Here is a 26,547-nt window from a genome sequence, read left to right as displayed (position 1 = left end):
TTGCCATCTTTGATCATATCCAAGAGTTTCACCTTCTCCTGGATGGTAAGCATCTTCCTCCGGCGCTTAGTTTCATTGTCAGAAGACTTAGAAAAAGCAGCATGTTTAGGAGCCATCGTGGGGCTTAGATAAAAGTTCTCAGAAAGCGCATGCGTAGTGACGTAAGTGTGTATGAGAAAAAATCGCGATAGAGTGAAGCCGCGAAAGTCGAAGCGTGATATAGCGAGGGATCAGTGTAGAGAGATATTCTTGACTAAAAGTTGATCAACACATCTGCAAAACAAAAGACGCTGATGGAGAGGTGCGAAGGAATTTAAGCTGTCCTGTGATTACGAGTTTTTCTGTAGGCTTCAGGGATTTTAGTTAATCAAAATGTCAAACTCATTTTCTCCGACATGTTCTTTTTCGCGAGATAGAAGATTGAGGAGCAACGACTGATCTCTGAGCCACTTGAGCTTTCTTGCTGTGTATTACCCCTCATATTTTCATACCGACTTTCCGGTTCCTTGGCTGTAACCTCCACTGTTTTCTCGACATGAAGTTAAAGGTTGTCTCTAAAGTTGGTAGGCCTTGTGCTCTTTGAGTTGACTATTGTGAAAGGTGTGGTGCCCGTGTCGGTATTACTCACTGACTTTTTAGTTTTCAGCCTGTCTGAGATGTCTGTCTTATCCTGAGGCATCGCATTTTTATGCTGAGTAAGTGACTCTAGCCCAGTGTGCTGCACTTTTCATTCCTTAATGGTCTGTCTGACATCCCCCCAATTGTGAGAGCACAACCGTCAATCGCTGCTACAGCCTGAGGCAAAATCAAAGCACTTTTCTGAAGTGTAACGTTTAACTTTGAAATTTCCTCCAACATGTCACGGAGAAAGTGACAAAATGTTACAAAAAGCAACGTCTCTGTTTGCCGTGCACTGTGCTTTGCTCTCCCTTTCATGTCCGTGTTTTTGAGCTTGTAGCCAGCTGTTCCATATGGTGGTGCACAGCTGTATACTGACCGTGCCCTGTGTGAGCCGAGTGCCGACAAATAGAAAATGTGGGGCAACCAACGCTGGGTCTTGACTGCAGAAGGTGTGCGTTGAAGATGCCCAAGAGGACGGATGGGCGACACACTCAGGAGGAAGGTGATGCTATAATGGAAGGATTGAATGAATGGGGGCCATACCCGGCCAGGATGCCCGTCCTGATTGGGATGCCCGAAGGCTGCTGAAACTGGCAAGAGAGGACGAAAGGGAGCAGTTCAACCCCCTGATAATCTGATAAAAAGGTCTAAATTGAGTGGACATTGTGGGATATTTTTGGGGTTCACATGATTTTATGATATTTGTTTACTGTATATATATTGGGAAAGGGTGGGCGGTTTTCGGAATCGGTTTATGTGCGGGAAGTTTGTGGGATTGTAGATAAAGTATTAATTACATTTTTTTTTTTTTTTTGCTGAATCTTTTCTCTAGATCATTTTTTGTAAAAATCGCTTTTTTTAGTGGATTTCATTTTCTGCGCCGTAGGAAGGGGTCTGAAGACAGTTTGGGGTTGACGTGCAATCAGTAGTTAAATTTTCACTATAAACTTAGTGAAGCGTAGCGGTTACGATCGCGACACAGTCTCGACACTCGCAGGGCTGCATGGGAGTTGGAATTTTGAAATGCAGCCTGGTCACCGGTGTTACGCCTGGCTTCTAGTTACCACGTGTAGCCTGTGCACACACGGTGACCGACCAAAACACTAGTGATGTGCAAAACGATTCTTTTTAGTGTTTGGATTCATTTCGTTCAATTCACCAAAATGAGTCAAATCTTTGAATCACGCATTTGTTCACTTCAAAAATAATAAGCTGTACTCTAGTTGTAAACCTAGACTAGTAGAATCAGAACAGTGTGACTGCTTTAACCAGAAAAACAATATAAAAAGCAAGCAACCCAATAAGTGATTTATACATAATAATAATAATAATAATAATAATAATAGTAATCCTCTTTATTAAATTCTGACAGTACAATTTCATCAATTGAATAAAAAAGTCATTGTACAATTAGAATAGTGCACACATCACGATAAAACTTTATGATGCAATCTCCCATCTATCTACTCTCTCTATACAGTGTGTGTATATACAGTTGAAAGTTTGTGAGCCCTTTAGAGTTTTCTATATTTCTGCATAAATATGACCTAAAACATCACCAGATTTTCACTCAAGTCCTAAAAGTAGATAAAGAGAAAGCAGTTAAACAAATGAGACAAAAATATTATATTTGGTCATTTATTTATTGAGGGAAATGATTGAATATTACATATTTATGACTGATGATGTTTTAGGTCATATATATACAGTGGGTACGGAAAGTATTCAGACCCCCCCTCAATTTTTCACTCTTTGTCATATTGCAGCCATTTGCTAAAATCATTTAAATTAATTTTTTCCTCATTAATGTACACACAGCACCCCATATTGACAGATAAAAAAAAAGATTTTTGAAATTGTTGCAGATTTATTAAAAAAGAAAAACTGAAATATCACATGGTCCTAAGTACAGTGATCCCTCGCTATATCGCGCTTCGCCTTTCGCGGCTTCACTCTGTCGCGGATTTTATATGTAAGCATATTTAAATATATATCGCGGATTTTTGCTGGTTCGCGGATTTCTGTGGACAATGGGTCTTTTAATTTCTGGTACATGCTTCCTCAGTTGGTTTACCCAGTTGATTTCATACAAGGGACGCTATTGGCAGATGGCTGAGAAGCTACCCAACTTACATTTCTCTCTCTCTCTCTTGCTCTGACTTTCTCTGATCCTGACGTAGGGGGTGTGAGCAGGGGGGGCTGTTCGCACACCTAGACGCTACAGACGCTCGTCTAAAAATGCTAAAAGATTATCTTCATGTTGCTACCTTCTGTGTGCAGCTGCTTCGTGAAGTGACATGCTGCACGGTGCTTCGCATACTTAAAAGCCAAACAGCCTTATTGATTTGTTTGCTTTCCTCTCTGTTTCTGACCGTCTGTGCTCCTGACACGCACTCCTTTGAAGAGGAAAATATGTTTGCATTCTTTTAATTGTGAGACAGAACTGTCATCTCTGTCTTGTCATAGAGCACAGTTTAAACTTTTGAAAAAGAGACAAATGTTTGTTTCCAGTGTTTGAATAACGTTCCTGTCTCTCTACAACCTCCTGTGTTTCTGCGCAAATCTGTGACCCAAGCATGACAATATAAAAATAACCATATAAACATATGGTTTCTACTTCGCGGATTTTCTTATTTCGCGGGTGGCTCTGGAAAGCAACCCCCGCGATGGAGGAGGGATTACTGTATTCAGACCCTTTGCTCAGTATTTAGTAGAAGCCCCCTTTTGAGCTAATACAGCCATGAGTCTTCTTGGGAAAGATGCAACAAGTTTTTCACACCTGGATTTGGGGATCCTCTGCCATTCCTCCTTGCAGATCCTCTCCAGTTCTGTCAGGTTGGATGGTAAACGTTGGTGGACAGCCATTTTTAGGTCTCTCCAGAGATGCTCAATTGGGTTTAAGTCAGGGCTCTGGCTGGGCCATTCAAGAACAGTCACAGAGTTGTTGTGAAGTCACTCCTTCGTTATTTTAGCTGTGTGCTTAGGGTCATTGTCTTGTTGGAAGGTAAACCTTCGGCCCAGTCTGAGGTCCTTAGCACTCTGGAGAAGGTTTTTTGTCCAGGATATCCCTGTACTTGGCCGCATTCATCTTTCCCTCAATTGCAACCAGTCGTCCTGTCCCTGCAGCTGAAAAACACCCCCACAGCATGATGCTGCCACCGCCATGCTTCACTGTGGGGACTGTATTGGACAAGTGATGAGCAGTGCCTGGTTGTCTCCACACATACCTCAGTGCAAGACACATGACAGCCCGCATGGAGTTTGCTAAAAGACACCTGAAGGACTCTGAGATGGTGAGAAATAAGATTCTCTGGTCTGATGAGACCAAGATAGAACTTTTTGGCCTTAATTCTAAGCGGTATGTGTGGAGACAACCAGGCATATATATGTATATATTGTGGAATATGGCCGCCAGGTGGAGCCCTGCCTGCAACATAGAGGTGCCCGGAGTTCCAGCAGGGCATCATGGACAGTGGAATTTTTCATCACAGCCCTGCTGGATACCATGGGAACCTCCAGGGGATGTTTCACGGATGTGCGTCTTAGTCTCAGCGACAGAGTGAATGACACACTTCTGGGTTGAAGAAAAGGAGCTTTTATCTGACCCAGAAATGTTCATGGTCACATGGACAGAGAGAGAGAGAGAGAGAAACGCTTCCGGGTCACGGACTATGTAAAGGACTGTGAGAAACCAGAGCGGAGAGCTGAGCTGGGTGGAAGGGTGGCAATGCGTCTGGGAGTGGAGGATTGATTATTGATTAGTTATTGTGCAGTTTATGAGTATTGTGGAGAGAAGGGTGCTTTGTGCACGTATTTGTTCAAATAAATATTTTTATTGGACTTTTATCTGGTGTCTGACGTCTGGTCTGAGGGTTCAAGGGGTCGACAGTGCCTCTATTTGTCACAATATATATATATGTGTGTGTGTGTGTGTGTGTATAATATATATATAGTGTATACCAGGGGTAGGCAACGTCGGTCCTGGAGTGCCACAGTATGTGCAGGTTTTTGTTCCAACCCAGTTCCTTAACGAGAACTCAATTATTGCTGATGAAGCACATATTGCTTAAGTGACATTTTAATGCTTCATTTTAGTGGTCTCGCTTGTTAAGGTTCTCCAACCTTAATTGCTTATTTCAATCTTAAACTGCTGCATTCAGTGTTTTAATTGCTCCTTATTAGCAAAAAGATGTAAAAGACAAAGCAGCCAGCAGTTCTCCAGCTAGCTTTTTTTCAATTACATCTGTGTGTGTTCATCATGCACGGTTTGATTTAATAAAACACTTAATAGAAAAATGTGACAGACTGAAAATGATCTGTTTTAGGCTTCAAATCATTTGGATGATATCCTTGGAAAGGAAAAAAATCTACGATATAAAAGCCTTACATTGCACAGACTAACAAGCCATAAAATTAAATAAGGTCTGAGATTGGCAATGATTGGTTTCTAATTAAGCAATTGGGTTGAATGAAAACCTGTAGCCACTGCGGCTCACCAGGACCGACGTTGCCTACCCCTGTTTTACATCTTATTGCTAATAAGGAGCAATTAAAACACTGAATGCAGCAGTTTAAGATTGAAATAAGCAATTAAGGTTGGAGAACCTTAACAAGCGAGACCACTAAAATGAAGCATTAAAATGTCACTTAAGCAATATGTGCTTCATCAGCAATAGTTGAGTTCTCGTTAAGGAACTGGGTTGGAACAAAAACCTGCACATACTGTGGCACTCCAGGACCGACGTTGCCTACCCCTGGTGTATACAGTCGACCCTTGATATACGACATGCGAACAACTTGATTTACGACCAAAATTTTTATTTTGATTTACGACCAACATCTTGCGTTACGACCTGAATGCGGTCACGTGTATCCGCTTGCGCGATTGTAAACAAACAGAAACATTCCTATTAATGCGGCACTCATTCAATAAAATGTCAGGTTTGTAAACTCTCTTGGGACCTCCCCCAACTAGAAGACATGCCAAAGTCCAAACTCCGTATGGAAGACTGTTTATCTGTTGCTGGGGCAAAAGCTGTGCTGAGTCTCTCAGCCAAAGCAAACAGAAAAGATATCGATGGGTGATATGCATGTGATATCCCTGCCCGGCAATGGACAAGCAAGCTTCCACAGTCGCGGCAATCGCGCTTCAGGACGCACTTCAGCATGTCGTTCCCATTGAGGGGGGGGATTCAGAAGAGTTCAGAAACAGTTCCTTGTATCATCGCAAGGAAATGCTGAGAAAAATTCTCGTCAGAATAACTTGTAGGCAGGAGGAGATTAAAATTAACGCAAAAGAAGCTATTGAAATGATTGGAAATGCCTGAGCGCAAGTTAAAGAAAGCCTTTAAAAAGCCTTCAGTTTCATTATCATCCTCCTCCCTTCCTGCAGCCCAAAGATGTCAAATTAAATGGTGAGTACAGTATGAAATTGTTGTTTCTGGTAGGCTAGGCACTTTTTATTACTTTTTGGTTAGTACATTAGAAAAATTATTGGTGTTTTGGTAAATTATGCACATTATACAACCCTTTTTTTATTATGAAAAGGTTAAGTAAGTGTTGCTGTGGGAGGTTCGGAACGCATTATGGGTATTTCCATTATTTCTTATGGGAAAAATAGTCTTGACTTAAAACCAACTTGAGTTACAACCAGCCCTCATGAACGAATTGAGTTCGTAAGTCAAGGGTCCACTGTATATACAATGTGTGTGTGTATATATAGTAAAATAATCGTTCTTAACATGCACAGAAAGGTTTAGGGCAGTGACCTGTATACTTGAGGTTTGCCTGCAAAATGAGACAACAGGTTGTGCAGTTGTGTACAGATTGAATCCAAAACAGAACTGATCAACAGAGGAACAATGGTGTGGTTTTAAGGTCGGTCAGGGGCTGTGAGTTCATTGGGCCCGGAGCCAGAAGTGAGGTCGTCAGACTTGGGCAGATTTTCTTGTGTTTGATGTGCAGGAATAACTGAGAATGGATTATTGCATCGAGTGACATTCTTTTGAGCTCTTTGTCTCCCATGCGTACGTGTGCGACAATATATATTGTCGTGGACGGCCGGGGTCTTTGCTTGGCCGGGATGCCTCCAAGCTGGAAGGATCTGGGGAGCAAGTGTAGCCAGAGCACTAGATGGCAGCCCACCCCCTGGGTTGCAGCAGTGTCTCAGACTCCCGCAGGGCTTCATGGGAGTTGGAGTTTGGTGCAGCCCTGTTGGGATCTGTGGGCAACACCCAGGGGGTGCTACAGCAGCTCCTGAGCCTGTATGGGCGATTGTTTCATCACACCCGGAAGTAGGTCATCAAGCACCTAGAGCACTTCTGGGTAATGTGTAAAAGGAGCCAGCAGACAGTACTTGGGAGCCAGAGTCGGGAGGAGGGAGACGAAGCTTGCCAAGAAGGACTGGAGGAGAAAGAGAAAAGAAGAAGAGAGAGAGATTGTGAAGTGTTTGTGCTTTGGGACTGTGTTTGACCTGTGGGAAACGGGAAGGCGTTTCCCATGAGGAGAAGAAGAAAAATCTGCGTGCCTCCTGTGTGTGTCTGTGTGTGTTGGGTTGGGTGGCTGGTACGCCTCTAGACTTGTCACAATATATATTGTCGGTGAACTGAAGCGAGATTCAATGTTCTGCGAGTCTTTTGGCTGCAGTTCACTCCTCTGTTCAGCACACAAACTGATTCTTTCAGTGTAGTAGTGCAGTGAATTGCACTGCGAGTGTCTTGTCTGCAGTCTGTGAACGAACTTGCAATGCTTCTCCAGATCAGTAGGAGGCACACTGGTTCATTCATTCAGTCCATGTTCTGCGATGGTCACGGCCCATCAATCAATGGGAGGTGTCTCGGTGTCGTCTACAAATCGGTTATTGGCTATTTGTCGTCATGACCGCTTTGCTGACACAGTTTCCTGATAGGCTGTTTCTCCAAGACCGCAGCCATTTAAGTGAAGTTAAGATGATATATCATGGAATGCATTATAAAATGTAGCACGCACTGTGCATGCCTTGTAAAGAATAGTTCTTTAATGTCATTGTACCAGGACGTTCGTTCAGAGACCCATGACAAGCATAAAAGAACTTGTTTGTTCGTTCAGTGCACATATACTTGTTGTGGTCAGTTTGATCTGCACGTTGATATTGTCCAAGTTAGTAAGTGGCAGTGTTTGGTCAAAGTCGCATATCTAACATCATGGGCACACTGGGCGGTTGCTAAGCTATGTATGATGTGACTTGCTGACTTGCACAGGGGCATCTAATGCTAATAAGACAGCCCTGGCTAACAGTGTCACAGCAGAGAATGTGGGACTCTGCCGATGGTACAGTGAGTTTAAAACAACAATGTGGGCAGTTTGAGCCACCCACTGCAGAAACCACAACGTTCCACACTTTTTCTATTTTACTGCCCTAGGTGTGGCTGTAAATGTCACGGCCAAACCTTGAGAGTTTTGAGGGAAATGTTAAAGAGCACTCTGGTTGGGTTCCCCTTGGTGTTTCAAACTCTCAAGTATACGCATTCTGTATTCGAATACTGATGGATCCCCTTGGCGTTGTGACCGTGATGACAGGCAGATATTCGATCAATCGACCATGGAATTAGACATATATAATACATAGATGGGTGGTGGGTCTTGGGGGTTCTGGTTGGGTCCTCCTTGGTGTTTCAGATGTTTAAGCATATATATATTCTATATTCTAATACCAATGGGTCCCCTTGGTCTTTTGACGTGATGGTGTACGGCCCCCTTGGTGTTCTGAACACTCAAGTATTTACACATTTTATATTAGAATAACGATGGATCCCCTTGGTGTTTCGACTGCGATGATATACAGGTATTACATCAAAAAGCAGTCAGGGTTCCCCTTGGTTAAACGACTACGGATTTACACTTTACACAGTCCTCGAAGAGCACGGGGTGGTTTCTGGGTGGGTCCCCCTTGGTGTTTCAAACGCTCCAGTATATGCATTCTATATTCAAATGAAGATGGATCCCCTTCGTGTTGTGACCGTGATGAGAGGCAGATATTATAGTGGCCGTGATTCTCCTTGGTGAGTTAGACCTATAATACATAGAACAACAAAGGTTCTGGTTGGGCCCCCCTTGGTGTTTAAGTACATATATTCAATATTCTAATACCAATGGGTCCCCTTGATGTTTTGGCAGTGATGGTATACAGCCCCCCTGCTGTTGTAAACACTCAAGTGTACGTATTTTATATACAGTATGAACTAGCCGTTCCCAAGGCTCTGCCTGGGTAGTAGTGAAACAGGACAGAGAGGAGGGTCCCACCTGGCTTCCTACTCCTGACGTCACGCTTACCCATCCCCTCGGCCCGCAGCCTCTGTCTCGGATTAGCACAAATATATGGCTCCTGTAAGCGAACTGTGATTCTTAGCGCGATGAGAGAAGTCGCAAAGTCAACCAGAATATTCAAGCAACTTCTAGAAAAAAACCCGATCTAAATCTATGAAGTAGTTCTCTTGTTCGTTAGCTAAGCGGAGGTAAGGAATGTCCCAAGGCTGGCGCATGAGTGAGGAGAGTTGTTGATGTGCTTTTTGTCTTTGACTACGTCTCTTCTCCTGGGGCCTCATGTATAAACGGTGCATACGCACAGAAATGTTGTGTAAGAACGTTTCCACGGTCAAATCGCGATGTATAACACCTACACTTGCTGTAAAGCCACGCACTTTTCCTCGGTAGCTCATACCCTGTAGTACGCAAGTTCTTGGCTCGGTTTTGCAGACTGGTGGTACCCAGCGTCAAAGCAGTTCTACTGTTCCTTTGTGGTTACCCTTTCTTAGATCCACATCCACGACGGTGGCTTTATCAAATACACTGAAATTAACCGCATATCGTTCATAAATTTAATGCATCTGATTGTAATTAACCTGTAACAATATAATAGTCCACAGAATGGTCAAACTATTCTAAATACCATAACTAGTTTAGCGTTGTTACTCTCACTTCACCTTCTTCTTCTTCTTCTGTCCGCTGCTCCCGTTAGGGGTTGCCACAGAGGATCATCTTTTTCCATATTACTGTCACTGCACCACTCGGAGTATTTATATCACTGTATCCGAGTGTCCCCTCCTTTAACCGCCACCTTACCGTGGTGGAGGGGTTTGCGTGTCCCAATGATCCTAGGAGCTCTGTTGTCCGGGGCTTTATGCCCCTGGTAGGGTCACCCAAGGCAAACTGGTCCTAGGTTAGGGATGAGACAAAGAGCGGTTAAACAAAACCTCCTATGATGGAAAACAATTTTGGACGGCGTTTTCCCTTGCCCGGACACAGGTCACCGGGGCCCCACTCTGGAGCCAGGCCTGGAGGTGGGGCTCGATGGCGAGCGCCTGGTGGCCGGGCCTGCACCCATGGGGCTCGGCCGGGCACAGCCCGAAGAGGCAACGTGGCTCCCCCTTCCCATGGGCTCACCACCTATGGGAGGGGCCAAGGAGGTCGGGTGCAGTGTGAGTTGGGTGGTGGCCGAAGGCGGGGACCTTGGCGGTCCGATCCTCGGCTACAGAAGCTGGCTCTTGGGACGTGGAATGTCACCTCTCTGAAGGGGAAGGAGCCTGAGCTAGTGCGCGAAGTTGAGAGGTTCCGGCTAGATATAGTCGGACTCACCTCGACGCACAGCTTGGACTCTGGAACCAATCTCCTTGAGAGGGGCTGGACTCTGTACCACTCTGGAGTTGCCCCCGGTGAGAGGCGCTGAGCGGGTGTGGATATACTTATTGCCCCCCAACTTGGAGCCTGTACATTGGGGTTTACCCCGGTGGACGAGAGGGTAGCCTCCCTCCGCCTTCGGGTCCTAACTGTTGTTTGTGCGTATGTACTGAACAGCAGTTCGGAGTACCCACCCTTTTTGGAGTCCCTGGATGGGGTGCTAGAGGGCATACCTTCTGGGGACTCCCTCGTTCTGTTGGGAGACTTCAATGCTTACGTGGGCAATGACAATGAGACCTGGAAGGGCGTGATTGGGAGGAATGGCCCCCCCGATCTGAACCCGAGTGGTGTTTTGTTATTGGACTTCTGTGCCCGTCACTGATTGTCCATAACGAACACCATGTTCAAGCATAGGATTGTTCATATGTGCACTTGGCACCAGGACACCCTAGGCCTCAGTGCGATGATCGACTTTGTGGTCGTGTCGTCAGACTTGTGGCCACATGTCTTGGACACTCAGGTGAAGAGAGGGGCGGAGCTGTCAACTGATCACCACCTGGTGGTGAGTGGGCTTCGATGGTGGAGGAGGATGCCGGTCAGGCCTGGTAGGCCCAAACGTGTTGTGAGGGTCTGCTGGGAACGTCTGGCAGAGCCCCCTGTCAGAAGTAGCTTCAACTCCCACCTCCAGTAGAACTTCGACCACGTCCCGAGGGAGGTGGGGGACATTGAGTCCGAATGGGCCATGTTCCGTGCCTCTATTGTTGAGGTGGCTGACCGGAGCTGTGGCCGTAAGGTGGTCGGTGCCTGTCGTGGCGGCAATCCCCAAACCTGTTGGTGGACACCAGCGGTGAGGGATGCCGTCAAGCTGAAGAAGGAGTCCTACCGGTCCCTTTTGTCCCGTGGGACCCTGGAAGCAGCTGATAGGTACTGGCAGGCCAAGCGGAATGCGGCTTTGGTGGTTGCTGAGGCAAAAACTCGGGCGTGGGAGGAGTTTGGGGAGGCCATGGAGAACGACTTTCGGACGGCTTCGAGGAGATTCTGGTCCATCGTCCGGCGTCTCAGGAAGGGGAAGCAGTGCAGTGTCAACACTGTATATGGTGGGGATGGTGCGCTGCTGACCTCGACTCGGGACGTTGTGGGTCGGTGGGTGGAGTACTTCGAAGACCTCTTCAATCCCACTAACATGCCTTCCAAAGAGGAAGCAGAGCTTGGGGACTCAGAGGTGGGCTCCCCCATCTCTGGGACTGAGGTCACCGAGGTGGTCAAAAAACTCCTTGGTGGCAGGGCCCCGGGGGGTGGATGAGATACGCCCGGAGTTCCTCAAGGCTCTGGATGTTGTAGGGACTGTCTTGGTTGACACGCCTCTGCAACATCAGGGACAGTGCCTCTGGATTGGCAGACCGGGGTGGTGGTCCCCCTCTTTAAGAAAGAGGATCGGAGGGTGTGTTCCAACTACAGAGGGATCACACTCCTCAGCCTCCCTGGAAAAGTCTATTCAGGGGTCCTGGAGAGGAGGGTCCGTCGGATAGTCGAACCTCGGATTCAGGAGGAACAGTGTGGTTTTCGTCCTGGTCGCGGAACAGTGGACCAGCTCTACACCCTTAGCAGGGTCCTGGAGGGTGCATGGGAGTTCACCCAACCAGTCTACATGTGTTTTGTGGACTTGGAAAAGGCATTCGACCGTGTCCCTCGGGGAATCCTGTGGGGGTGCTCCGAGAGTATGGGGTACCGGCCCCCCTGATAAGGGCTGTTCAGTCCCTGTACGATCGGTGTCAGAGCCTGGTCCGCATTGCCGGCAGCAAGTCGAACCCGTTTCCAGTGAGAGTTGGACTCCGCCAGGGCTGCCCTTTGTCACCGATTCTGTTCATAACTTTTATGGACAGAATTTCTAGGCGCAGCCAGGGCGTTGAGGGGGTCCGGTTTGGTGGACTCAGGATTGGGTCACTGCTTTTTGCAGATGATGTTGTCCTGTTTGCTTCATCAGGCCGTGATCTTCAACTCTCTCTGGATCGGTTCGCAGCTGAGTGTGAAGAGGCTGGAATGAGAATCAGCACCTCCAAATCTGAGACCATGGTCCTCAGCCGGAAAAGGGTGGAGTGCCCTCTCAGGGTTGGGAGCGAGATCCTGCCTCAAGTGGAGGAGTTCAAGTATCTCGGGGTCTTGTTCACGAGTGAGGGAAGAATAGAGCGTGAGATCGACAGGCGGATCGGTGCGGCATCCGCAGTAATGCGGGCTCTGCATCGGTCTGTCGTAGTGAAAAAGGAGCTGAGCCGTAAGGCAAAGCTCTCAATTTACCAGTCGATCTATGTTCCTACCCTCACCTATGGTCATGAGCTATGGGTAGTGACCGAAAGAACGAGATCGCGAATACAAGCGGCCGAAATGAGTTTCCTCCGCAGGGTGTCTGGGCTCTCCCTTAAAGATAGGGTGAGAAGCTCAGAGTAGAGCCGCTGCTCCTCCACATCGAAAGGAGTCAGATGAGGTGGCTCGGGCATCTGATCAGGATGCCTCCTGGACGCCTCCCTGGTGAGGTGTTCTGGGCACGTCTAACTGGGAGGAGGCCCAGGGGAAGACCCAGGATACGTTGGAGGGACTATGTCTCTCAACTGGCTTGGGAACGCCTTGGGATTCTCCCGGAAGAGCTAGAGGAAGTGGCCGGGGAGAGGGAAGTCTGGGCATCTCTGCTCAAGCTGCTGCCCCCGCAACCCGACCTCGGATAAGCGGAAGAGGATGGATGGATGGATGGTATCTGAGTGTGAATCACAGATCTACAGCGATCGGAAAGGGAATTATCGGTATACAGCATCAAGCACTCTCTGCCTCAGCCATTCACTATTTGAACTGCTCTCATCCGACCAACGCTTCACAGCTTTTTCTGTTCGGACCTCTCAGTTCACAAACAGGACATTCACAGAGTTGTCCTGAAGCCACTCCTTTGATATCTTGGCTGTGTGCTTAGGGTCGTTGTCCTGCTGAAAGATGAACTGTCGCCCCAGTCTGATGTCAAGAGCGCTCTGGAGCAGGTTTTCATCCAGAATGTCTCTGTACATTGTTGCAGTCATCTTTCCCTTTATCCTGACTAGTCTCCCAGTCCCCACAGCATGATGCTGCCACCACCATGCTTCACTGTAGGGATGGTATTGGCCTGGTGATGAGCGGTGCCTGGTTTTCTCCAAACGTGACACCTGGCATTCACACCAAAGAGTTCAATCTTTGTCTCATCAGACCAGAGAATTTTCTTTCTCATGGTCTGAGAGTCCTTCAGGTGCCTTTTGGCAAACTCCAAGCGGGCTGCCATGTGCCTTTTACTAAGGAGTGGCTTCTGTCTGGCCACTCTACCATACAGGCCTGATTGGTGGATTGCTGCAGAGATGGTTGTCCTTCTGGAAGGTTCTCCTCTCTCCACAGAGGACCTCTGGAGCTCTGACAGAGTGACCATCAGGTTCTTGGTCACCTTCCTGACTAAGTCCCCTCTCCCCCGATTGCTCAGTTTACATGGCCATCCAGCTCTAGGAAGAGTCCTGGTGGTTTCGAACTTCTTCCACTTACGGAGGATGGAGGTCACTGTGCTCATTGGGACCTTCAAAGCCGCAGAAATTTTTCTGTAACCTTCCACAGATTTGTGCCTCCTGTCTCGGAGGTCTACAGACAATTCCCTTGACTTCATGCTTGGTTTGTGCTCTGACATGAACTGTCAACTGTGGGACCTTCTATAGACAGGTGTGTGCCTTTCCAAATCAGGTCCAGTCAACTGAATTGACCACAGGTGGACTCCAATGAAGCTGCAGAAACATCTCAAGGATGATCAGGGGAAACAGGAGGCACCTGAGCTCAATTTCGAGCTTCATGGCAAAGGCTGTGAATACTTATGGACATGTGATTTCTCAGTTTTTTTTATTTTTAATAAATTTGCAAAAACCTCAAGTAAACTTTTTTCACGTTGTCATTATGGGGTGTTGTGTGTAGAATTCTGAGGAAAAAAATGAATTTAATCCATTTTGGAATAAGGCTGTAACGTAACAAAATGTGGACAAAGTGATGAAGTGCTGGGAATACTTTCTGGATGCACTGTATACAATACAATACAATACAATACAGTTTATTTTTGTATAGCCCAAAATCACACAGGAAGTGCCGCAATGGGCTTTAACAGGCCCTGCCTCTTGACAGCCCCCCAGCCTTGACTCTCTATGAAGACAAGGAAAAACTCCCAAAAAAAAACCTTGTAGGGAAAAAATGGAAGAAACCTTGGGAAAGGCAGTTCAAAGAGAGACCCCTTTCCAGGTAGGTTGGGCGTGCAGTGGGTGTCAAAAGAAGGGGGTCAATACAATACAATGCAGTTCACAGAACAGAGCAATTCCTCAATATAGTAAGAAATAAAAAATATAAATTTTAGAAGTACAGAGCAGAGTTTAACAGTAGATGATGTATCCCATGATAAGATTTGGATTTGTGTAGAGTCCTGGAGACCTCATCCTTCAAGCTGCCTCCCCCATTTGGCCATTCCACGGCTGAAACAGTGCTGGGCCAGCCAATCCGATGAAAGGACCCCTGTTTCCCACGATTCCTGCGATCCTCCATCTGGGATGACTTTTCCTTAGGCAGTTTAACTGTATAACTGTTTAAACCAACAAGTAGTAAGTTTTTCTTTGCCTCCATTTGGTTTTCGCTGAATTTCTTCTATTTTTCCTCGTACTTTTGCCTTTGCCTTTTCACAGAACGCTGGGCTTAAGGGCTATTTATATTGGTTTGCATATTCAAAGAGGTGTAATTCTGGGAGGAGTTGGGGCGGGACAGAAGGCACGTGCATTTATTTCCATGCTGAGCGGGATTTATGTAGCGGAAGAACATGGTGGCGAACGCACAGATTCCTGCATCTGGATTTTTCTGTGCGTAAGCACATTTCGGCTTTTGTGTTTACATCATGTTATAGTGTGAGTTCTACGCACGGCGTTATGCATGAGGCCCCTGGTTACTAAAATAAACCTCTCGCTTGAATTTCCAGTATAACATTTGTAGCACTTGCCACATTAACCTCCTTAGCGTTAGACCTGAGTGTCACTTGGGCAATGGTATATAGACGCATCTCGCAATCCGCAGCTACCCTCTAAAACATACGTCTCTCAAAAACGTCAAACGTTACTCCTTAACAATCTCTAGATGATAATGTCAGATGAACAAACAGGTATCGCTAGCTAAGCAGAGTGAAGGTGCACTTCAGGTAGACTGACTTGAATGGCCTCAAGCCGGCCACATGTCTTTCGGATTTGCGGTAGCCAACTATGGTACTTAGTGCGATGTCGCAAAAATCAACCGGAATGTTCAAGCAAATTCTAGAAAAAAAAAAAAACGATCTAAATCCGTGAAGTAGTTCTTTTGTGAAAAGCGGACAGACAGACATTAGATTGTATATATAGAGTGATAACGATGGATCCCCTTGGTGTTTCGACTGCGATGATATACAGATATTACATCAAACAGCAGTCAGGGTTCCCCTTGGTTAATCGACTACGGATTTACATTTATAATAACATTCAAGAGCACGGGGTGGTTTCTGGATTTTTCCCCCTTGGTGTTTTGAGTGTTCAAGTATAATAAATATTTTATATTTTAATACAGATGGGCCCCCCTTGATATTTCGACTGTGACGATATACAGATATTCTGTCAGACAGCGGCTCCCCTTGGTGTTCTTTTGGCATGTTATGGTTTGAAAATGTTCTTCGCCACCCCAGGCGACTGCCCAGTTTGCCTAAATGGTAGAGCTGGCTCTGCACTCGTGGACAGATGGAGGGCTGCGGTGGGGTGGAACTCTTAATAGTCGGTAATAAAGAGATGCAGGGATTGAGTAATGAAATCTTTAATTCTCTGCAGCCACTCTGCTTCAGGGTTAGGAGATTTTCCTGCTTTGGTCAATAATCCCAAGTGTGAATCAAGTGCTCCAGACAGATAAGCCCTGAGGTGGAAAGACCCCAGAAGGCAACTTAATTACAACTTCAGGCTTTTCCTTCTGGTGGCTGTGATGAATTTGAGCAGCCCCACTGTCTTTTACTGAGAGGTGAAAGAGAAGAGTAAAGGATTATGGGAGAGCTTTGACAGGTACTAATGGCACTGATGCCCTTCTGTGTGCAACTCCAAAGCAGAGATCAAGAATGTACGTGGATGAAGTTTACAACTGATTGTGAGAGTTCAGGGGATTTGAACTCTTTAAATATGCGGACCTGGTAATGGAGTCTCGGTGTAGAGTTCTTGTCTCTACTGTATATCATTACAGATGTGGCACTGGGTAGGGATGCCAACTCTCTTTCTCTGGAAATGAGGACATTTGGGTCGAAAAATTAGGGCTTTTTGAGGACACCTTTCCCTGTGATGCCATAATATGCCTTTACACTGTCTTATGGGGTTTTTAAAATAATATAAATCGTTAGTCGCAGTTTGTCACAATAATTATAAAATGATGGCCACAATCACAGTCACTGGCAAACTAATAAGCCATTAAATATTTTGAATACGTCAAGCCTCTTAAATTAGCTGACTTCATTCCTGTCGTTCTTATTGGGATAGCTTAACTGTCATATACCTGTAAAAAATAAAAATTATTTTACTTTTATCAATTTAGTTTATTGGCATGTATCTACAGTCTTGTATATTTTTCCACTGAAGCTATTTTTCTCAATAAATCTGATAAAACAAGGAGATTTGTTGTTCAAGTCATCTATGAACTTGCATTTTCTTTTCGGCATAATGGGTATTCTTGAATTTATGTAAATGAAAGAATTATGAAAATATGATGAAATTATTTGAAGAAGTGACTTATTACTTGATCAACTGACAACTAAAAAGTTATTGCATTTATATGACAGAATAAAGGTGCGATTTTCTTTTTTTAATTAACCATACTTCAATAGTTGACTCATTTATTTACAATTATAAATCCATTTTGGAACAATGTGTGGTAATAGCAATATTTTCCATTAAAATATGCCAAAGCAGCACTTGCTCGCACTTAAATGCAACGGACTGTACCTGGATGTTTGAAATTTCTTGTGTAACTGACCTGCTGAAAGAAGAATCCAAAATAAGATCTCGCATAGAAAACATGAAAGTGCAATTTTGATTGTGAATAAATTCACTTAGTTACGGCAAATTAGGATTACAAATAATTAAGGAAAGGGTCGGTCGGTCGGTCGGTCGGTCGGTCGGTCGGTCGGTCGGTCGGTCTGTCGGTCTGTCGGTCATAATGAACTGTCAGCTCACCAAGAAGATAAAGCTGGGTTCAAAAGATGAAGTGAGTAGCACTAGGGTGTTGTACCGTGTTAGCCATTATGAATGAAGTCAGAAGTCAAGCAAAACGACCCCTTTGATTGGCTAACTAAAAAGATTACAATATGTAAGAGCAACTCGAGCCCCTTCTTCTGGCGGGATGTAATGTAATTGATGTAAGATGTAACTGATTACATCCCGCCTGAAGTAGGGTCCTGAGTTGCCCTTGCATATTGTAATATTTTTAGTTAGCCAGTCAAAGGGGTCATTTTGCTTGACTTCTCACTAAAGATGAAGTGAAAAAGCCAAGTTGGACAGACCGAAGCCAAGAACTCAAAAGGTGGTCTCTGTCCTCGTCAATATCTGCGATGTTTACTACCGCAACAGAAATGGAGATTCTGGGGGGGGAAAAAATGTGTGCGCATTGCTTCCGCAAACGCTGGTTGGTGTACGGCTTTCAAATTTTACCAATGATAAGGATATTTTAAAATTTTAGGAGCCAAAATTCCAGACATTTTAAAAATTTACAAATAGGTGTATGAGGGTGTGAGATACAAGTGCAGACGTCGCTTTGGAATAGTTTGGGTATTACCGTGTGGTCACGTAGGCACAATACATAGAAAGGAAAGGGCGTGTGCTCCGTGGTTACTCTCTCGGCAGGTGGGCGTTAGCATGTCATAATCTCTTGGACCAATAGCGTGAGTTTTCCACATTTGACTTACACGACTGACATTATAAAATACCGGAAATGATACAATAAAATCAAACCCTGACTTATCCGCGGCAGAATGTACGCGCGAGTATACACGGTACTAAAGAACAAAAACGTGACGACTGACTACTGGATGAAGTAAATAAAAACGTGAAACACTCCAACTTTCATATCTGTTAAGTCGTCCAGACACCTGAACGTTGTCCTGCCTTACCGAAGTCGTTGTTTTCAATACTTCACGTTAACCCTCAGCTCGTTCCCCGTTTACCGACAGCAGATGCTTAGCGTGACTTCCACAGCATGCACCATTTCACCCATAATGCACAGCATTTCATGGAGTTCCATCGGCCCCATGTCTTTATTTAGTCCTGTTTACACAAGAAAACGTGAAATTTGCCTTCTCAGTTTCATCCAATAGCAAGACAGACAGAAACGAAACAAAACAAATCAAGACAAGAGAGGTTAAGGTAAGGCAGTATTGATAGTGCGTATTTACACCAAAATGGTTACAGGATACGTATCAAACCTTAATCATTTTCTCTGATATTCCTTATTTAAAAAGTCATATGCGATTTGTGTGGCTTTTCAAAGCGACTCTCCTTCCTGATTTAGTGAAGTTAACCTGTAATGGATGTCTGTCGTCAGTTGAGATTGTTTCTACTTTCTTTAGTCCTCATGCCTACTGCCTCAGGGTTTACTGATACTGCATGGAGACCACCCTTTAACAAAGGGTCTGGGTACGATTGTTTTGCTCTGCCCCAAAGTGTGATTTGCATCTTACAAATCTACTTGAACGAACCAGAGTTTTGTGGAAGCCGCACTGGTCCAAACAAAGTCGTTTTGAAAACGCCTTCCTTCACGGCCGGAGTCGTGTGAATTAAAGCCCCCCCACCGACCAGTATAGACCCTATAATAATCATTCTTTACATTTATGTAGCTGTTTTCTTGCTGCTCAGAGTGCTTTTTTACAGTGAGTGGTAAGGGGGAGCCACTTCAAGCACCACTAATGACCTGGATGACGAGACGGCAGCCATTTTTGGACCAGTGCACTCGCCACACATTAGATGTTAGGTGGTGAATTGGTGAGTGAGAGAGCCAGTTAGAGACGGGGGTCCGGAATGACTCGGCCAATGCAGGGCAGTTTAGCTCCCAAGAAACCACATGTCATCCTCGCACAGGCGATGGTATTTTGAAATGACGATGTGAGCTTTTTAGACATTGCACAGCCCTCCAACTGGGTATAATATATTGTGGACCCCCGGGGCGTGTACAGCCCCCCTAACCCGACACAGACAGGCACACACAATTTATTTACTGCTGGGAGTGTGTTCTCTCTCCAAGCACAGTACCTAAGCACAATTCACAGTCCTTTACTCTTCTTCTCTTCATCTCTCATTCTGTTTTTCCACCTCCACTCCCTCTCAGGTAAGCCTCATCCTCCTCTTCCTCCTGACTCTGGCTCTCTGAATGGAGCAAGGCGGTTCCTTTTACAATATTCAGGTCCTGGGAGTGCTCCTGGAATCACTCCCTGCTGTGGTAGAAGTCCACTATAAAATAATAATAATATAAAGCTCTGCAGTTCCCCCTGGTGGCCCCCACAGAACCCAAAAGGGTTGTACCAAACTCCAACTCCCAGTATGCTGTTCAGGAGTCCGTGTTGCCACAGCCGCCCAGCAGGGCTGCCCTCTAGTGTCCCAGGGGAGGTATTGCCTCAGCGATGCTCTCTGCCCCGATCCTTCCATTCCGCTAGCGTCCCAGCCGGGTAATTGCCTTGATCATCCGTCACAATATGTTAGGTTCTCTTCGTTAGGAATTTCCCCAGTGTGTGAGGAATTTGAAAGAAGCACGTCAACTGTGTACACCTGACATCCTTTAGGAGTCTACAAAAAATGTTACTTCTGGCTCCCCACTTCAGGCAACTTGTTTGATTTCTGCCTTTTTAATTCAGTAGCTCTGTATGTATTCCTGGAGGGGCTGGGCTGCCCCCCATCCATGCCACCTTCTCTGCATTGACCTTCTTTATTTTTTTTATTTTAACAGGGCCAACATCCAACTGGACGCAGATCCCGGCCCCCTTGTTCAGAAAGGTTGTCATCATGGTGATTGATGGGCTGAGAGAAGATTTTGTGTTTGGAGAAAAAGGAAAACGCTTCATGCCATTCACCAGGCACCTGGTGGAACGAGGCTCCTCTCATAGCTTCATCGGCAGAGCAAGGCCTCCCACGGTGACCATGCCACGCATCAAGGTACAGTGATGACAAATTCTCACCGAGTGGGTTGTGTGTGTGCCAGCAGGGCAGAATCGTTGCTGACGGAGTCCTGTCTGCGTTTTAATCTCATTGAAAAGAACAATACTGACACCCCACCCCAGTGGCCATTTCAGGTTTAGAGTAAAGACAAATCATCGTACAACTCCAAATCTGGAATTGTGGACTTGGATTTTGCTGAAAAATATCCATCCATCCATCCATCCATTATCCAACCCGCTATATCCTAACTACAGGGTCACGGGGTTCTGCTGGAGCCAAACCCAGCCAACACAGGGCGCAAGGCAGGAACCCCGGGCAGGGCGCCAGCCCACCACAGGCTGAAAAATATTTTTATACCAAACCAGAATTTGAAGTGAAAATTTTAAAAATTAATTTTTTTTTTACATCCAATGATAATATTTACTGGTGCTTCGGGAGGAGTTGTGGTCATGAATGAGGAAGTCGGGAGTGGCAGAGAAGTATGTAAGAGTTGTACAGGATATGTACGAGGGAAGTGTGACAGCGGTGAGGTCTGCGGTGGGAGTGACGGAGGTGGGATTACATCAGGGATCGGCTCTGAGCCCTTTCATATTTGCAATGGTGATGAACAGGTTGCCAGACGAGATTAGACAGGAGTCCCCGTGGACTGTGATGTTTGCTGATGACATTGTGATCTGTAGCGATAGTAGGGAGCAGGTTGAGGAAACCCTGGAGAGGTGGAGCTATGAGAGGAGAGGAATGAAGGTCAGTGGGACCACCAAGACAGAATACATGTGTGTGAATGAGAGGGAGGTCAGTGGAATGGTGAGGATGAGGGGAGTAGAGTTGGTGAAGGTGGAGGAGTTTAAATACTTGGGAGTAATGGGGATTGTGGAAGAGAGGTGAAAAAGAGAGTGCAGGCAGGGTGGAGTGGGTGGAGAAGAGTGTCAGGAGTGATTTGTGACAGACGGATATCAGCAAGAGTGACAGGGATGGTCTACAGAACGGTAGTGAGACCAGCTATGTTATATGGTTTGGAGATGGTGGCACAGGAGACAGAGCTGAAAGTGGCAGAGTTAAAGATGTTAAGATTTGCATTGGGTGTGACGAAGATGGACAGGATTAGAAATGAGGGCCTTAGGGGGTCAACTCTGGTGGGAGGGTTGGGAGACAAACTCAGAGAGGCGAGATGGCATTGGTGTGGACATGTGCAGAGGAGAGATGAGGGGTATAATGAGAGAAGGGTGCTAAGGATAGAGCTGCCAGGCAAGAGGAGAAGAGGACGGCCTAAGAGAAGGTGGTGATAGAGGACATGCAGGTGATGGGGGTGACAGAGCAAGATGAGGAGGACAGGAAGATAAGGAAGAAGATGATCAGCTGTGGCAACTCCTATTGGGAACAGCCAAAAGAAGAAGAAGAAGATGATAGTATTTATATTTTTGTTCAGTCCCCAATTAAACAAAAAATGATTTTAAATTTTTTACTATCTCATGTACAAAGTATAGGAAAAGTATTGGATTCCTCAAAAAATTATTTCGAGATTTTGATGAATGTCAATATTTTAGACCTCCCTGAGTCCAAAAAATACCATTTTTTGAATTGTGTGTGTGTGTATGTGTGCGCTTTCACTTAGGTCAACCAAATTTTGCATACAAGTATTAGGTACAAAACGTAGATTTCTATCAACTTTTGGGCTATGTCCACTAACTGGAAGTGGTTCTTTACGTTTTATTCATGCAGCTGCATAGTCCGATTTATTCAACTTTACTTTTATAATAGTTGTTCAATATATTATTAATTTGATTTGATTTGTTGGTGGTGGTTCTTTAATTTGATAATTTAAAAATATAATCCTTGTCTTGTGGTTTACTCCTCAAATATCTGTGTATATGAGAAAGTCCGGGGAGACCACTCCGTTTTTTGTATTTAGAGACCCCATGAACCTGTTCAGGACTAAGCTGGTTAGAAGATGACTGACTGACTGACTTGGCAGGAAAGCAGAGAACTAGTTTCTTGAGTTAAACCAGGAGATGCGTGAAACAGGCAAAACAAATAAAACTAAAATGAAATGAAGCGACCGTAAACCCAGACGAGAGGCAAAAATCACCGTCAGTGGTTGGGCAAAAAAATCAAAAACCAGGAAAGACACGGAAAACGATCACAAAGAGGATCCAGAAAGGTTCTGAAGGATTTATCCGCAGATGGGATAAGGCTCGGTGCAAAAGGCTGACCTTTTATCCCATCTGCTGATTAATTAACCCTGGAAACCACGCCCCTAGAAACACGGTACGCAACCCTGACAACGATATATAAAAAAGTCTTCCATAACAGGAGAAGGCTATAAGACGTCAAATTTCAGGTCCAACTGTGACAAGTGTATTCAGTGGCCTAACGTTAGCTAATCTACATTTCTAAGCTAAGCAGAAGGTTCCGTGCTGTTTAATCTTTGGTCTAGAAAGTCCGTGGCCTTAAAGGAATCTCCTTCTTCTTCTTCTTTCGGCTGCTTCCGTTAGGGGTTGCCACTGCAGATCATCTTCTTCCATCTCTTCCTGTCCTCGTCATCTTCCTCTGTCACCCACATCACCTGCATGTCCTCTCTCACCACATCCATAAACCTTCTCTTAGGCCTTCCTCTTCCCTGGCTTCTCTGTCCATAGCACCCTTCTCCCAATACACTCAGCATCTCTCCTCTGCACATGTCCAAACCAACGCAATCTCGTCTTTCTGACTTTGTCTCCCAACCATCCAACTTGAGCTGACCCTCTAATTATAATTTTTTTTATTTTTAAAACCTGCCACTTTCTCCCATTTTGTTTGTAGTGCTGATTAAATCTTCTGTTGTATGTTTTCTTGCTAAACGTTTGGGTATCGTGGGCTTCAGTGGGCACCAGCAGCCATACCACACATGTTTCAGAAGAAGTCATCCACCTGAAGCCGAGCGTGTTCAGGGCTGGCCAGTGCTTGGATGGGAGACCATCTAGGAAAAGCTTGGGTTGCTGCTGGATAAGATGCAGGTGAGGCCAGCAGGGGGCGCTTACCCTGTGATCCGAGTGCAGTGATGGAGACACTGTGATGTAACAATGGCACCGTCCTTTGTAAAATTGAGGGCCTGACCCTCTCTGGTCATGAAAGATCAGTGGGCATCCTTTGTAAAGAGTAGGGTGTATCCCGATGTCCTAGCTAAAATTGTCCTCCGTGGTCTGCCTAGTCATTCTGGCCCCCTAATCATCCCCTGTCTCTAATTGGCTCTCTCTGTCTCACCACTTCACCACCTACCAGCTAATGCAAAAATGGCTGCCGTCGCATCATCCAGGTGGATGCTACACATTAGTGATTGTTGAAGTGGCTCTCCCACTCATAATGAAATACGCTTTGAGTAGTGAGAAAGGCGCTATATAAATGGAAAGAATTAATATTATAATTAATGCTCAACAACAGCTAGGGATGGGAATTGATAAGATTTTCACGATTCCGATTCCATTTTCGATTCTGTTTAACAATTCGATTCTTTATCGATTCTCCTATCGATTCTTATTTTTAAAAAAGGAGAACACACAGGTCGATTAGCTTAGAACTTTGTTTTATATCTTATCTTTGAACAAGATAGAAATTTAGGAGTAGCATGACCTTACAAACCCAAAAGTGAGATCTTAAGAGATCCAAAGTCTACGGCTCCTCGATGGGGTGTCATGGGGTCCCCAGAAAAAAATGTGTAAATGTAAAATAATAATAAAATAAATATTCTTCTGTAGCAATAACAAAGTATAACATAAATGATTCTGTGGCAATTACACAAGAATGTCCAGTAACATTTACACTCTCCTTTTTAAAAATATATATGAGCTGAGCACTCAAAAATAAAACTACATCAGCCAGCAACAAATACAATCAACTCAAGTCCAATGGAACTGTGCACTGTGCAATTCTGCAACCATCAACTATTTTGACAGCTACAGCCATGTTGGCCGCATTATCAACAGTGGCTGCCACAACCTTGTCTTTGATACCATACTCCTCCAAGATCTCCTCAGTCTCCTCTGCTACAGCTGTCCCTGTCTGTGCCTGGTACACTGGTTTGGTTTTGAGGACTTTTTCTTGAGCCTGGCCATTCCTGACATAATGCAGCGTTACTGTGAGGTAATGATCTTGACTAAAACTTGCCCATCCATCTGCAGTGACGGCTGCCTTCAACACATGTTTCAGCTCAGAAATGGAAACGGATGAAACATCTGGTAAGAGGAGAACACGCAAATTTGACATTCCCTGACTTAGCCTACAATTAAACACATTAACTTACCGAAAATCGGGGGCATCTACTGTGGCAAATGGGTGCAAGCCTTTTACCACAAACTTAGTCACTGCTCGGTGACATTCGTCTATCCTGGCCTGTGTCATTTTACTTTTCCCCGCCTCTGTGAAAGGAGAAGCTACCGGTAGACTGCAGCGAGAACTGCCAGCATCTGAGACAGCCAGACTCTGTCTGTCTGTCTCTCTCGTCATGGTCATCTAAATGTAATGCACAGTAATAGCAGGTTTTGCAATAAGGCAAATCGCGCTAACATAATATGCAATGTTAGTTGATTAGTTACCTGCCGTATTAACGGGAGAGGACCTGCAAACGTTACCGCTGCTGCTGGGTTGAGATTCACTAGTCCGGAGCGGATCAAAAACACGACATTCATTTAAGGTTATCGCGTGTTTTAGTGAGCAAATACTTTTGCATATTCGTAGCGTTTCCTCCCTTTGATGAAATATCTACTTTGCAAGTATTGCAAGTTGCCCTGTTGTCATCCTTTCTCATAAAGTATAACCAAACTTTTGAGCATTTGTGCCGCTTAGGCGCCATGTTTCCTGCTGGGTAAATGACGCTACGCAACATGGTGACGTCATTCGAGGCGACTGGAATCGATAGGGGAATCGTTTGCAAAAATGGGAAACAATTCCAAGGAATTGAAACAGTGGGAACCGGTTCTCAACAAGAACCGGTTTTTGATTCCCATCCCTAACAACAGCAAATAATATTATAGTAGCTAGGAAGAAAAAAATGTCAAGTTACTCGATCCAAGTGTCACGTATTGACAACCAGCTGCCAAAGCGTTTTTCACAGTGAACATGCTCCGTCCGCCGGTGACCTTGTTTGATGAATATTTTATTGGAAATTCGCCATGCAGCTGGCTTAAGTGAACATTTTTTTTCCAAGTGCCCCATGATGCTTTGTGAGGCCAGCATGACAACATGGAGCTTTAGCATGCCATGCACAGAACTTTCACGCATGCCTACTATAAGATTGTTGCCAAAGTGGCTTTTGCTGGGTTGTAAGCACAAACAAATGCCGTTTCAGCTACCAAGCTGTGCTGATACCAAAGCCCCCCACTTCAGCCTTGTCCACTGACAGCGTTGTGTGAATATTGTTCCCCATCCTTAACTGCAGATGTGGTGGCTCTGAGGCTACGGGTCCGTGCTGGTAATCGGACGTTTGCCAGTTCAAATCCCGTGAAGGCTGAAAGTGCTTCCACTCTGTCAGGCCCCTTAACCTGCAATTGCTCAATCCTGGGTATGACGTTAACCTTCAGCCAGCCCTGCGAATACGTCCCCCAACTTGCAAGACAAATTTAAGGGTTGGTGGCAGGATTGGCACTCCAGCCACTGTGAAAAACTGCACAACTGTTCCACACCATTCAAACTAGTGAGGTGGCACTCGGGTCCTAATTTGGGATCCTGAGGTGGTTTGCTGTGTCGTAGGTGCGGTAAGGCACCGTATCAGTGCCAACGCCACAAGGGGTTACACGAATAAGTTGCAGTATATCACGAAATCAAATCGTAATATATTTACAAATTGCAGTGTTATTTATAATATTGAATTATGAATTCCTCTGGAATATTCCAACCCATAAAGGTATTTTAGGTATTGTGGTGAATTTCATTCACAATGAGAGGACCGCCACAAATCTTGTTGCCAAAATGGAATTGTGTGGAAAAAGTACAGAAAGTGATATTTGGTGTCTAAATCCTCAAAGACTGGCAGAATCTACAGAGCAGATGAGCTCATGGACCGGCAGATATTGTATAG

The 26,547-nt window shown here is 45.2% G+C and overlaps 1 protein-coding gene across 2 annotated transcripts in view; it reads left to right on the top strand.

Annotated features, from left to right (window-relative positions):
* Positions 1-26,547, top strand: part of pigg (phosphatidylinositol glycan anchor biosynthesis class G) — a 1,234,979-nt gene that overhangs the window by 8,307 nt on the left and 1,200,125 nt on the right. For both annotated transcript variants that reach the window (XM_051929903.1, XM_028805895.2), the window contains exon 2: positions 20,290-20,495. In XM_051929903.1, coding sequence (XP_051785863.1) covers positions 20,290-20,495 — 206 coding nt within the window. The remainder of the gene's footprint in view (positions 1-20,289; positions 20,496-26,547) is intronic.

This window comes from Erpetoichthys calabaricus, chromosome 7 (genome assembly GCF_900747795.2).
Source record: "Erpetoichthys calabaricus chromosome 7, fErpCal1.3, whole genome shotgun sequence".
NCBI classification, from domain to species: domain Eukaryota; kingdom Metazoa; phylum Chordata; class Cladistia; order Polypteriformes; family Polypteridae; genus Erpetoichthys; species Erpetoichthys calabaricus.
The sequence above is the reverse complement of the archived record's forward strand: the minus strand, read 5'-3'. Positions and strand labels throughout refer to the sequence as shown.